The following is a 15015-nucleotide window of genomic DNA, read 5'->3' on the forward strand; positions in this document are numbered from 1 at the left end:
TTGCCATTGATTATAGCATTGAATCTAGTGATGCAGGTAACATAGTTGACCTGGTCACATGGAGTGACAATCATGTCCTCTTCAAAGGTCTTCGTTCTTAGTCCCTATGATCCAGTTGCTGGTCTGGAAACATAATTCCATTTGCTTTCATGACATGCCCGTATAATAGAGGAAGGGGGTAAATCTTACGGAATAAGGTTATAAAGCATGTGCTCCCCCAAGACGTTCATGTCTTTGCCCATCTAACGTGCATTCCCTCAACTGTCCACAAATGCTATTAAAACTGTTTTAGCATTTGTAACACTGAAATATGTGTATTTGGACAAATTTTAAATTCTTTATCCATAGAAATATAAATATCCTGTACAAAAAAATGTTAGCTTATTTTAAGACCTCTAGGGTGATAAATGAAATATATGAGTTTATTTTTATTCTGTCTTTGAGTTATTAGGTCCATATAAATTTGTGAGCCTCTGTATATACATTCCTCCCTTTTTTATCTCTGTGCTATTTGCTTTATTATATTATAACCAGAATTTAAGAGCTCTAACTCCTAAACAGATACTACTGTCTGAGAAATTCATGTTGTGACTGCTTTTATCAGGTAACAGACCAATAAATGACAGTGGCTGGGAGCCTGACCTAAAGGGGAACACGGGTTGTTTTCAGACTACGTGAAAGCAATCGGTCCAAACATAAGAAACATGATTTCAGTATGGAATTAGAAGGAAAATCAAATGCTGCCATGACTTCATGCATTCACCAATTACTTATTGTTCACCTACTGTGTTCCTACTGATAAACTATGTCTGTGATAGGAATGGGGCATGCTTGAATAGGGCTTGACAGAAGTAAACTCATCAAGAAATAAAATGATGTCTTCTACTGCTTTTGATGTTTTAGATCAATATTTTAAAAAATGAAGTGTCATATTGTTTTAGGAGAATTTTGGCCTTCTCCCTAGCAATCCCTAAATTTCTTACTTTTATAAGATAGTAAGTGAAGGTTTCTGAACACAGAGACATATCATCAATAAGAAGATTTTAATTTAAACTTTATGTCCTATTCAAAATGATATTTAACTACTGCTGATCCATCACTACATTTCTTTCTCAGCTCTGTGTCGCCAAGGGCCCTTCTCCTAATTATTTCAGAGGTCCAAGAAGCAGTTGAAGGCCCACCCATGGGGTTGGGGGGCGTGACCCTCTGATTTACTCAAAATTGGCTTCAGTGACTCTGATTCAAAATCTGGGTTTGGGTGGCAGGCTTTAAATCTTTTCATGCTGGATTATGGAGACGTCTGAAAAGTTCTGTAGGAGGGACCAGGGTAATGAGAGGAGATTGGTGGCTGCAGCTATTTACCAACTGGTATGGAAGAAGTTTAATGTTCTGATTACCGATAAGGTCAGCCTGGTGCCACCCTGTCTGACCCCCTTGTTAACATGAGTTAACCTTAGTGAGAGGTGTGTTCCACCAAGTGCCTGCCATATGGACCTGACTCTGCTGCTGCCCGTGTGAGATGAGCTGCCTTCTGCTTTTGTCCCTAACAGAACTGGCAGTGATGACAACTAACTCAAACTTTTCTCTGTGAGAGCAGGCTTCCTTTCTTCTCTGGCAGAAATATTATAACATTACAAAATAGTAAATTTGCTAAATTTTTTGTGGTATATAGCAAGACATAATGACTGATAAACATCTTATGAACTAGGCCGCTTCCCTTAGTTGTACTTACATTGTCTCTTAAGATTGGAATGGCCCAAGCTTTACATACTCTCCTAGTCCAAGTTTATCAAGGCCTTTTATTTGCAAATGAAGAAGGCTGTATTTGGTTCATTTCATTCACTCAACACGTATTTATTGAGAAACTTCTATGAGACAGACTTTGTTCTGGAGACACACGGAAGTGAGCAAAATAGGAGGAAAAAATATCCTTGCCCTTAGAGTCAAACCTGGTGGAAGCAACAATAAACAAGGTAAAGAGGCCAACTCTGTGGTATGTTAGAGAGTGATTAAATGCTGATCATAAAGATCAAGCTGGGAAGAGGGATAGGAATTGTTGAGGTGGGGTGGGGGAGGTCAAGGAGGAGCTCACTGAAAAGGTGACATTTGAGAAATGACCTGAAGAAGATGATGGGGTAAGACATTAAGTTATCGGAAGAGCATTCCAGGGACAGGGACAGCAAGGGCAACCACTCTGAGGTGGGAACACTCCTGGCACATTTGAGGAGCAGTGTGAAGGCCAGTGTGGCTCACTCTGCTCCACACCTGGAGAAGGAGGTGGTCAGAGAAATCTAGGGGCCAGGTCGCCAATGGCCTTAGAAGTCATTACAAGGACTTCAGCTTTTCTGTACCAATTGGGAAATTATTAGTGGGTATTGAACAAAGTGCCTTCACCTGATTTTTATTTTAAAAGGATCCTTTATTGCTATATTGAGGAAGGACTCTTGGGAAGCAATGTGGAAGAAGCAATCTAATTAGAAGGTTCTTAGTGATGGCTCACTCTGTGGTAGCAGTTGAGCTGGATGAGCCAATAGGATGGACTTGATATGGAGTGTGAGAGAGAGGGGACATGGGAGGGTGACTCCAAAGTTTCTGGCATGAACAAATGGAAGAATGACTTGCTGTTTTTATTGAAACAGGGAAGACTGTGAGAACAGGGTTATTTTTAATGGGGGAGATGAAAGGAGGATTATCAGGATCTTAGTTTTAGACATGCTGAGTTTGAAATGAGCTTCAACATTAAATGATGATCAGACAGAGGTCCAGGATGGAGACATAATTTGGAAATCATCAACATATAAATAATACATGAAACCCAGAGATAGCAGACATTACCAAGAATGAGTATAGATTCTAAAGAGAATATGTCCAAGGACTAGATGAAAAGGAACCAACACAGGAAACAGAGAGTTCAGATATTTGCAAAGTAAGGAAATAGTATTCTGGATATAAGAAAACGAAGATTTTAGAGGGTGGTCAACTGTTTAATGCTGCTAATATGTCAGACAAATGAGTTCTAAGAAGTAACCACTGATTTAGTCATGAGGGAGGTCACTGATGACTTTGATAGTGTAAAGGAAAAACTCAGTTTTCTACCCATGTAGGGAAAACCCAATTCTTTCCTACTGTGTGTTTCTTCCCTGTGAGTCTCCTTTGCTACTCACACAAAACATTTCACTTCTGTTCAACAAATGTGTAGAGGTTTTCCCCACACCACCAGGCAACTTTTAGATACCAGCATTCAGCTAAATTCTGACACCATCTACCCAGAGACAACATCAGATTCCACAGGATAAGGGCTCAGTCCCACAAGACGTCCCTCCCTTTCCTACACACACTTCAGGCACCAGTCACAAGCCCAAGTTATCACCTCTGCTCCTGACCAACCAGCTATTGATTAGAGATTCCAATGACCCACTTCTTGGACTTCAGATGCCAACCACAAGTCCAGGTTGTTACCTATACTTCTGACCAACTGGCTATTAATCAGAGGTTCCTTCGAGTCCCTCCTCACGTTTGATTAATTTGCTAGAACGGCTCACAGAATTCAGGGAAACACTTGCTTACATTTACCAGTTTCCTAAGGGATATGATAAAAGATATAGATGAACATCTAGATGGAAGAGATGTATAGGGCAAGGTATGTGGGAAGGGGCACGGGGCTTGCACTACCTGTCCAGGTATGCCACTCTCCCAACACCTCCACGTGTGCACTGACCTGGAAGCTCTCTGAACTCCATACTTTTGTGATTTTACGGCAGCCTCATCACATAGGCGTGATCAGTCATTAACTGCATTTTCAACCCTTCTCCCTTCTCAAGAGAATGAGGGCAGGGCTGAAAATTCCAGGCTTCTAATCATGACTTTCCCATGACCAGCCCTCATCCAGGAGCCCATCCAGAGTTGCCTCATTACAACAAAAGGTCCTCCTATCATCCAGGAAATTACAAAGGTTTCAGGAGCTCTGTGTCAGGAACTGGGGCCCAAGACCAATATTAGAGCAAGAGATGCTTCTAGTGTTCTTGTCACTTAGGAAAGTTCAAGGGTTTTAGGAGCTCTGTGACAGGAATGTGGGCAGAGACCATTATATATTTTCTGTTATCTCACAGATAGGAATAGTTTTAATGGGTCAAAGGTTGAGAAAAATCTGATTGGAGGGGTTCGAGTGGGAGATGAGAAATTGGAGGAAAAAAACTATGAATAACACTTTTAAGCAGGTTTGTTATAAGGGGAAAGAGCAAGATGATGTGGCAATGGGCCAGGAGGCACCGGCCAGCCTGCTGACAGTCACATGCTGTGAGTGTGAGCATTAGCTGTGTATAGAGTCGAGGACCTCAAATGACCTTGCCTTTGGTAGACATATAGATTTTTGAAATGTTTGTCATTGATGTATTGTGTCAAAAAGAGAAAGATTAATCAAGCCAGTCTTAATGTACAGATATTCTTCCCTTTTTCACTTCTTACTTTACATCCAGTATTTTCTCTAGATTTTTCTTTGAAAGCTAGTTTTTAACTGAGTTGCCTATGAGTCTTCTACATTTTCATTAGTTGTTTACGTGCCGGCCTCCCATTCTAGCCTAACTTTACTGAGAAGCATCATATTATACTTTTCTTTACATAACCATCTCTGACACGTGGCAGATACTCCGTAAATGCTTTTTGAATGGATGACCATTATGTTCCATATTGGCATATGATGTGTTTGATGTAAAGGTCAGTGTCTTCCTGAAGTTTGCTGTTCATTTCTGAATAGAGATTCTATTTGGTCACTTTGTTTTCCATAGAGTTCCTCTGGAGCACGCAGAGTGAGGACGGGCTCTCTGCAGCTCAGTAGCACATCTGGTGGGAACTCATCTTTGAAAAGGACAAAGCGAAAAGCACCTTCCCCACCCTCCAAAACAGCCGTGCAACAAAGTGATGAAAATAGTCACGTGACTGGTAATGTTACTTTTCCCATTAACATTAGTGTTGTGTTTTCTTTAATATAGACAATAGAAAAGATAGAGGTTATAAATCACATCTTTTTATTAAATAATATTAGTACTTAAACTTAGGCTTTTAATTAATTGATTTTAATAGTAGTGCTTAGATAGTCCCTGATTGTTCTCACTACCTTTGAAAAATCTGCATAACAAAATTTAAAACTGTACAGCTCCATTATCCTAAAATGAGCATGTTATAATTTGTGACTCTATTCAGAAAGATACTGCCTTTCCAGGATTGACTACATGTAGGATTGGGAATCAAAATAGATTTTAGCTGTATCACAGCTAGACAAGTACAGTGGCTCCTAATAAGGTTAGGGCTATCTTTTTCTGAATTATATAAAAATGACTTAAGTTAAGGTACTAAGGAATTGTTTAATTGGTGAATGTGACTTGCTCAGAAGTTGTGTTTCTTCTGTCTTCTAGCCCTGCAGTCGGTACCTGCAATTCCTACAGACAGTGTTTTAGAAGCAAACTCTTCTGAGGGCCTGTCCAGCCCAGGTGTGACACCTCTGTTCCACATCATGTAACCACTGAGAAAGAACTTCCAGGACAGTTGAGGGATGAATCTAGTCGTAATGCTCTGTATATGAAGGAGATACAGATGCTTTGTCTTCATTTCCCACATTATATAGTATAAAATGAAAAATATTCCCCTCCCCGAGTTCAGAGTGTGAAACACAGAAATCAAAATTTTAGTTCTGTGATGGTACCTTGAGTGCTTTTCCTACTAGGTCTCCTGCTTTTCCTTATGCAATGTCAGGTTGCCATTTATTAATCTTCTCCCCAAGAGGAATGACACATCTTAGTTAGGAATGTACCTTGGTGTGTTCAGAAGAAAACTTCCATGAAGGTGTTAAGCATCATTCTTTATGCAACTGTTGTAGGTGTGAATTCATATTGTCCTAATCTGATGGTAAAAATTTATTATGAAATATTTTCTATTATATGGTTTTATTTTGGATTCTCTCCAAATAAGTGAAATTTCAGTAAAAATCTACTGTTCCTTAATATTTTTAATAATAGCTATTTAGTAGCTATAAGTATGATAAAATTTCTTAATCATTAGGCTTAAAGTTAGGTGTAAATGAATATGACAGACTAATGTTTAATCCAAAATAGAATATTACTATGTCAGTACTTTAGCATGGAAATAATTTGATAGGTATAAAAATTGCTTAATATAACTACCTAATTTTTATAATCCACACTCACAAATACAGAAAAACTCAGAAGCACCCAAATGCTCCTGAATCTTTAATCCTTAGGTGATATTTAGGAATTTAAGATTTTGATATAGAATTCTCCTTTCCTCTGTGATTAAAAACACTATCATTAGGTAACTAGTAATTTTTCTCAAGTCTTACCCAGAATAATATCAATGATACCGTTGTTTCACAAAGGAAATTTATTAAATAATATCGAACTATATAAATGAAATGAGAAGATTTCTGAAGTATTAGAGAAAAGTGGCTGCTATTCAAACTTTGCTTGATAGCTGTTTTTCTTCCTTTTTTTCCCCCTTTACCTCTTCTTGTTTAATGCATGGCTAATTGTGAGTTAACATATCTAATTTCTTATGAAATGCTTCTTGGTCTCTGCTTGCTTAATTGTTTTCTAAGTGCCATTTCCACAGATTTTACTTCTTTGGCAGAATCCTCCCTTGGCCCTGGGCTCCCCAGTCACGAACAGTGCGCTGTGCCCCAGCTGCCGGCTGAAGCCCCTCTCTCGGAGTACCCTGGAACGCCCGAGGTAGCTGCTGCATCTCTGCCATGTAGGTGACTTGGCCTTTCCTGCCTGCTGCTTTGTTTAAGACAGATTGAGATGTCATCACATTTATATTTGGTTACTTGTTGATTCCTTGTGTAAAAATGTCTCATAAAAAAATAGTAGTTTCTGCCTTGTCACTTGAAATTCTTGGAGTTTGATGTTTTCCCTAATCACATAGTGAATGAATATGGCAACATGTAAGATGATAAAATCAGTGGCTCTGAAGGATTTCAGCTTCTCTTCTATTTGGCTTTCTGCTTTTTGGCAAAACTGTTTGAACTTTATTATTTTCAACATATAACTATATAAATATAAAAGAATACATATATATATTTTCTTTATTGAGCTACTCTTTTGTTATCTAGGCATGGCTTATTTTCTATAGTATTGCTTTTGATTGGGATTTTTATTTTTAAGTGATCGAATTTTTTTGTTTCCATATGGCAAAACTTCATAGGTAATATTTGAATTCTATCATAAATAACTTTATTCAATTTTTCAGTGACTCAGAAAAAGTCCTTATCACCTCAAACTAGTTGTTTAAAATCAGTATACTATCATACACTCGTTAAAGGAATGAAAAATTGTGTGGCCAGTTTGGGAAATACTTTAGCAGGTTTTTTTTTTTTTTTAAATAAAAATAAGGATTCATTTTCTATATGACCCAGAAATCTCACTCCTAAGACTTCTCAAGAAAAGTGAAAACGAATGTGCATACAAAAACCTGCATGTGAATTATTATAGAATTTATGTAATTGCCAAAAATGGGAAACAACCCAATGTCCCTAAACTGAGGAATGGATAAACAAAATGTAGTCTGTCCATATGTTGGAATACTACAACCTAGCCAAAAGAAGGAACAAATAACTAATACATGCAACAACATGGCTAAATCTTAAATACATTGTTAAATGAAGGAAGCTAGACTTAAATGGCTAGATGCTGTATGATTTCATTTATATGACATTCTTGCAAAGGCATAACTATAGGGATAATTGCTGCCAGGGGCTGGGGTTAGAGAGAGGAGTTGATTACCAAGGAGCCTGGGGGATTTTGGAAGCTGATGGAATTGTTCTACATCTTGATTGTGGTGCTGGTCACAGAAAGATAGATAGATAGATAGATGTCAAAACTGGACATTCTAAAATGTATTCCAAAAATGATGAATCTTACTGAAATTATACCTCAGTTTTTAAAAATGAAAGAGAAAACAACTCTGTCAGAAATTACAGCAGTGTCTGACACAGTGAACACTTTTTTGAATAAATGAATTTTTTTTAAAAGTTCACCAGAATAGATTTAATCTAATACAATTCTGTTTTAGCAAAGAGTAGTATCTGTCAAACAATTCTGCCCTTTGACCATCTCCAGGAAAAATACACAAGATGTCCCAAAAGGCTTAGTGAAATTTTAAGCTTTAATAACTTATAAGATGCTACAAACTAAGTTTAATTAAATTTCTTTTACACATATTACATTTTGTGAATTTTAAATAATTTTTTAATTTTATTTTTTGTTTCAATTTTGCAATCTTTAGACTGAAAAAATTAAGATAAATATATTCAAATTATATTAGAAAGCTAAGTAAGTGTAAAAGAAACTTCAACAATTACAAATGATTTTTTATAATTTTCTAAACATATTTTGGAAGTTGTTATATCTTACAGCTCCACTAAAGTTTTGGATACTCTGTTCTTTGAAAGTGAATTCTCTTCCCTTAGACCATGCTGTTTATTTCTGAATAGAGATTCTATTTGGTCACTTTGTTTTCCATAGAGTTCCTCTGGAGCACACAGAGTGAGGACGGGCTCATCTCTTGCTCTAATATTGAAGCTGAAATATGATAGTTGTGATCTAACATTTGTGAAAATTATTCACTGTTCACAGCCCCCACTTTGTTTTGTTGTTATTGCTGTAGTTCTAAAATTTGGCCATAGTATAAGTCTGTTAACACATACAAAACAAACTTGATTTAATATTTTTTAAAGCTTGGAAAAAATCTGTACTAGCCAAACAACAAAGTGTGAAAGTGCTCTTAGTTAGAATTTTTAAAAAGAATCACAGCCTTTTCTAAGACTTTTAATGACAGGAATGAAGTTCAAATATATATATTTAAGAAAGCCTGTATGATGCTTATAACTACTAAGTTATAAAACCCCAGAAAAATAATTTGAAAAGATTTCTGAAACATGTGACTCATTCTTCATACTTTGAGACCAGTTTCTCAGTGAGGACCTCATACTTAAAGAAAGTTGAGGACCTCGACTTTTTAAAGAAAAGTTGTGTATCTATATAAAACACGTGATGGTAAAGAGAGAAATAGGGAGAAAGATCAATAATTTGCTAAATGTTACCTCAGTTAATATAATTTCCAAAAGAGCTTAATATATACCAAGGAGCCATCTATAAAACATACTTGCATCTAAACCATAATGGCCTTTCATTTTTCCTTGATACACAGTTTTCAAATTATGTAAATATACTCTTACTGTATAGATGTAATATGCTATTGTAAAGGCATAATATTGTACATTGGCATCAAAATAACTATTTCATGTCATGATAAAGCAAGATTTATAAGTATATACATATATATATATATATATATATATATATATTTTTTTTTTTTTTTTTTTTTTTTTTTTTTTTGGTATGCGGGCCTCTCACTGTTGTGGCCTCTCCCATTGCGGAGCACAGGCTCCGGACGCACAGGCTCAGCGGCCATGGCTCACGGGCCCAGCCGCTCCACGGCATGTGGGATCTTCATGGACCGGGGCACGAACCCGTGTCCCCTGCATCGGCAGGCAGACTCTCAACCATTGCGCCACCAGGGAAGCCCTACATATATTTTTATATATAAATTTACTTAAAGTCAAATTCTTTTTTTTTTTTTTATAAATTAATTTATTTTTGGCTGCGTTGGGTCTTCGTTGCTGCGCATGGGCTTTCTTTAGTTGCGTCGAGTGGGGGCCACTCTTCATTGTGGCGTGTGGGCTTCTCATTGCGGCGGCTTCTCTTGTCGTGGAGCACAGGCTCTAGGTACGTGGGCTCAGTAGTTGTGGCACGTGGGCTCGAGTGAAGGCTCAGTAGTTGCAGCACATGGGCTTAGTTGCTCTGCGGCATGTGGGATCTTCCCGGACCAGGGCTCAAACCCGTGTCCCCTGCATTGGCAGGTGGATTCTTAACCACTGCGCCACCAGGGAGCCCGTAAAGTCAAATTCTTTAATGTTTTTTCTAAGTAATCTGTTTTTTAATTTACGATAAAAATGTCATTAAAATTCCCCATATTTGTTTATTAAAAAGCACAAATAGCATACTTTTCTGTCTATATACTTAAAGATACAATTAAAGAAATACATTTTAAGTACTTCACATATTCTTCAAATATGTTAAACTTTTTTTTTTAATTTTGTAGATGTGCTGATCACTATAATCCAGTGCTATACTACCCTTTTTACCCCTCTATTGTGGTAAAATTAAACTTTGTTCAGCTGCTATTATGTAAGTGGAAGTGTTGAATTATATTTATTTATTTTTATAAATTAATTAGTTATTTATTTTTGGCTGCGTTGGGTCTTCGTTGCTGTGCGCAGGCTTTTCTCTAGTTGCGGCGAGTGGGGGCTACTCTTCATTGCGGTGCACGGGCTTCTCATTGCGGCAGCTTCTCTTGTTGCGGAGCTAAGTGCGTGGGCTTCAGTAGTTGTAGCACGTGGGCTCAGTATTTGTGGCTCACGGGCTCTAGAGCACAGGCTCAGTAGTTGTGGCACACGGGCTTAGTTGCTCCGCGGCATGTGGGATCTTCCCGGACGAGGGCTCAAACCCATGTCCTCTGCACTGGCAGGTGGATTCTTAACCACTGCACCACCAGGGAAGCCCTGAATTATATTAAAATAAGCAAAGATCCAGAACCTCATTCTTTGGTTTAAATTTACTTTCACAGCTAGTGTGGACACCAATTGCTTAGGATGTCTCCTCTTTTACCTTGTTGGCCATTTGGTGTTTGTTAGTGCTAAGAAATTATAATAAAACAATTTCATTCAATGAAATACTAACCACAGCTATTGAAAAGAGTCATACACACACATATATTGATATGGGACAACCTTTAAGACATAGTTAAGTGGAGGAAAAAAAAGTTAGTGTAAAACATCAGGTATATTATGCTCCCATTTATATTAAATAAACCAAGAATAGAGAGAAAGAAGGAAATGTATGTATATCTGCTTAAACGGTATATGCTCATTATACTTTCTGATAATATAGAGGAAAAAAAACTGTTAAGGGAAGTTGCCTCTGAGAATCAAACTGAGTAGGAGTTAAAATTAATTTTCGTTGCATAATAGTTATTCTATTTGTATATTAAAAATTATATTAAGCATCTAAGTAAATCGCTTTTCACCTTGGTTGCACACTAGAATCACCTGAAAGAACCTTAAAAAAATTCTTGGTCCCTCCCTTCAGAGATTCTGATTTAACAGATGTGGATTAGAGGTGAGCATCAGTATTTTTAAAAGATGCTCAGATAATTCTCAATCTGAGTTGGTACTGATAATTACTGAGTCAAACTTTATAAGTACACTTGGAGCCAATCTAAAAATCTCGTGTTCTTTTTGTTTACATTTAAAGCCATTGCATCAAGGTAAAAATCATTTAAACTGAAAGATACATTCTTAAATGAAATATATAACTTGAAGCTTATGAGCTTAAATAACCTTTTTTTCTACCATGAATAAAACTGAGAGAGACAGCATATTATTTTTAGAAATGTATGTCTGAGATAATCTGATTATATGTTAATGTAATTATTCACCATTAGAAAAGTATTTTACTATTAGCTTTGAATCAGAATTTAAGAGTCCAACTAATTATTATTTTAAAAATTCCTTCCTTGCCAGGATTGTACAGGATGAATGAGGCAAATTAATATTTAGGATTATATCTTCATTTCTTTGTAGCTGGAATAAGCTCTGATTACAGCCTTGAAGAGATAGATGAAAAGGAAGAACTGAGTGAAGTGCCTAAAGATGAGGCTGAAAATACTTCTCTGAAGTCGCAAGACATTCCTACTGTATCTACTGATATAATAAATACACTGAAAAATGATCCTGACTCAGCCCTTGGCAGTGATACTGGAGAGTCCTCACAAAACTCCAAAGAAGAAAAACAAGGAACTAGAAACACAGATGGACAGTAAGTAGTCTGTATGCCAGACGTGGTGGTGGTGGTTTGTTTAATTGATACTAGTCTTCTGAAAAGTAGAACTGATATTTTAAACACAAGTAGACTCATTTCTTTAGCTTATACTTTATCCCTTTTACAACCATTTAAAGAAATGTTTATTCATAAAGTATTAATTTACATGTGATTGTTTTTAAATAAAATCAAATCCAACAGTTCTGGTATCCCTGTGGCAGATCAACCATAACATGTAGTTATTTTGTATGAAGATTAGCATTTTTGTTTGTGTTGCGTTTGTTTTGCCTATTACCTATTTGGCCTAAATGAAATATTTAATTTTCAATTTTCACCAAATGCTCCTGAAGAATTTTTACTAACTGCTATATAAAACAATTCTGCCTCTTAGAATATGATGTTAAATCACTAATATTATTTTTACAGTCAACTTTATGAAGCAGAGAATGCACCTTCCCCTTGGTCCTAGGAATCGAAAGTTAAAGTATACTTACGTTCTGTTAGAAATGCCACACTATGAATAAAGATGAAATCAAGTAGGCAAAATAAACCATTTTATCAAAGTTTTATTATAATTTGCATGAGATTGTCTCCAAATTAATCTCTTGTATCACCAAAAAAACCCCCAATGAAGTCAGTTCACATCCTGACTTGCCACAAGCTGACCTTGCCAGATGCAAGGAAAATGTCTATGAGAGTACATTTCATTTAGTTCCTTTTTCTTTAAAAGATAATAATTGATAATAACAAAAAGACACTGTCTTGGGGAAAGTGTCCATTTTACCAAGCTTCTTACATCTTTCTTTGTAACAGGGTCACCATATGAAAGCTAATGTTTCATAGCAGCATTTCCTCTCAGTTGTATTCTTTCTTTGCTATTAAATTTCTAATATTTGGCAGAAAAAGATGATTATTCCAGTTCATCTGTCTTTGGAAATTATTGCCTGTTTTATCATCGTGTATGTGTGTGTGTGTGTGTTTCAATATATAACATACAATATCATATTTTACAGAGGACCACACATTATGGTATGTAATTCAAGCGACAAAGCGAGGGTAGTTGACAGTGTGAGAAACCTGAGGTCACCGGGCCCAAACCAGGAGAATGGTGAGTTCTATAAACACTAATAGCCAACACTTTCATAGCACTAGCTATGTGCCAAGGACCTTAAACACTTTTTATATATTAAATCATTGAATGTTGTGTATTAACTCATTTATGGGTATTATTACTTTAGTCCCATCTTACAGATAATAGAGCCACAAAGACATTATGTAACTCACCTGAGGTACCACAGTTAGTAAGTGGTGAACCTCAAATTTGAACTCAGGCAGTATGGGTTCAATACGTGTTGACTCCAAAATGTGCTTCTAAATACCATGTGTTCTAATGTTGTTGTTGTTAAATCTTAGAGATTATCTAACCTAGATCTTGGATCTTAAAGATGTATACTCTGTGTATACTTATGATCTACTTCTCTTTTTTCCTTCTACTGACTCCCTAACCCAAGCCTGTTTTATTTCATAGTCGGGTTGCTATACCTAAGGTGAAACTTGTCTGCCTGATTTTTCAGGCCCAAACCATCTAATTATGTAATAGTGCTTACCAGTATTTCCCACTCCCCGCCCCCCAATCAAGACAGTTTATTCTCTTTCTCATGATATATTTCACTCATTTCTATCATTAGGCCTATGCTCATTTTTATCTTTGCCTGGAAAATAATTTTCCACCTATCTTCACTCGTTCAACTATTATCCAAATCCTGCCACTTTACTTATTCTGTTACTTGATTACTAGAAGCCATGTAGTTCTCTGTCTCGACTACTCAATTGGATTGGACAGTCTTCGATCATAGAAATTATATCTGATACTTTGTTTGAATTCCTTATAGCAGAATACTGAGATATGGTTAAAATATATATTTAGGATTGAATTTCAGAAAAATGATACTATACAAATAGAAGATGCAAGGAAGACACAATGGTATTTTAAGGGGGTATGAAGAAAGTGCTTATTCTCATAGTCCAATCTATTATGTTAATATATAAAACTAGGTTAAGATTCATAGAAAACATAGGGATGTATATATATATATATATATATATATATATATATATATATATAAAACATGGATTATCCCAATGTCACAAACAAGATGGACAGATGGATAGATATAGATATATCATTTTATGTATGTGGTATGTGTTGGTTAATTTGAATATATATATGTCTCTGACTCATTTTCCTCATGCTCAATACCATCCTGAGATACAAGTGTACAACTTATATACTTGTATATAATTTCCCCCTTTTTTCTTCTTAGTTTTTTACAACATACGCTATGACGGCAATAGCATTTCTATTGAGAAGTCATGATTTAAAAGCTGTTTACGTCTTTTAAAAATAGTCAAATTAAATCATTTTTGCTAAGATTTTGGCATCATATTAGTGCTAGGGTCACAAGTACATTTCCGTAATACCTTTATTTTGATTTGCACTTGATTTACAATGACCCTTGTCAACTCTAGGTGATTTTTAAAATAATTTGTTATCCTTAAACTAGTTTTATTCTCCTTTTCTCCTTTTTTTTTTTTTAACCTACCCTGTATACTTATCTAAATCATCCTTTCATCAGGTTGTTGATGTTGGTGTCAGTGTTGAGTAGGGGGAAGTACAGTATAGTACAAAATATACCTTCTCCCTCTACTGGCCATTCTTGAAAACTGGCCTGTTCATTCATTGACATTTCATTGGCATTATCATCAATATGTAGGAGGATGGACTAGCTAATGAATTCAGGAGTGATTCTAGGTTTCCAGGCCTGATAATCATTGAAAATTTTGAAATTGTGAAATTTTGATGAGAAATTCAGTTAGATAATGGTGAAGTAGGTGTAACCCACAGAAAATGTGAAAAATAGAAACTTAGAGTTCTAAAACCAGTAAATTAGGGTTAGAGGGGATTTAATTTAAAGTATATTTTTTATGTTGATTTACCTTCTTCTGGAAACTGTTTCCATTCTGCAACTGGGATATACCTATATTCAGTGGAAAATGAAAAATTAGA

General features: G+C 36.1%; 1 protein-coding gene across 5 annotated transcripts in view; it reads left to right on the top strand.

The window, feature by feature from the left end:
• Positions 1-15015, top strand: part of COBLL1 (cordon-bleu WH2 repeat protein like 1) — a 165425-nt gene that overhangs the window by 138372 nt on the left and 12038 nt on the right. For all 5 annotated transcript variants that reach the window (XM_081242218.1, XM_081242219.1, XM_081242217.1 and 2 more), the window contains 5 exons: positions 4785-4938; positions 5412-5486; positions 6640-6759; positions 11711-11945; positions 12962-13056. In XM_081242218.1, the coding sequence (XP_081098344.1) occupies positions 4785-4938; positions 5412-5486; positions 6640-6759; positions 11711-11945; positions 12962-13056 (679 nt within the window). The remainder of the gene's footprint in view (positions 1-4784; positions 4939-5411; positions 5487-6639; positions 6760-11710; positions 11946-12961; positions 13057-15015) is intronic.

The sequence above is a fragment of the Mesoplodon bidens genome, assembly GCF_964165515.1.
Source record: "Mesoplodon bidens genome assembly, chromosome: 8".
NCBI classification, from domain to species: Eukaryota; Metazoa; Chordata; class Mammalia; order Artiodactyla; family Ziphiidae; genus Mesoplodon; species Mesoplodon bidens.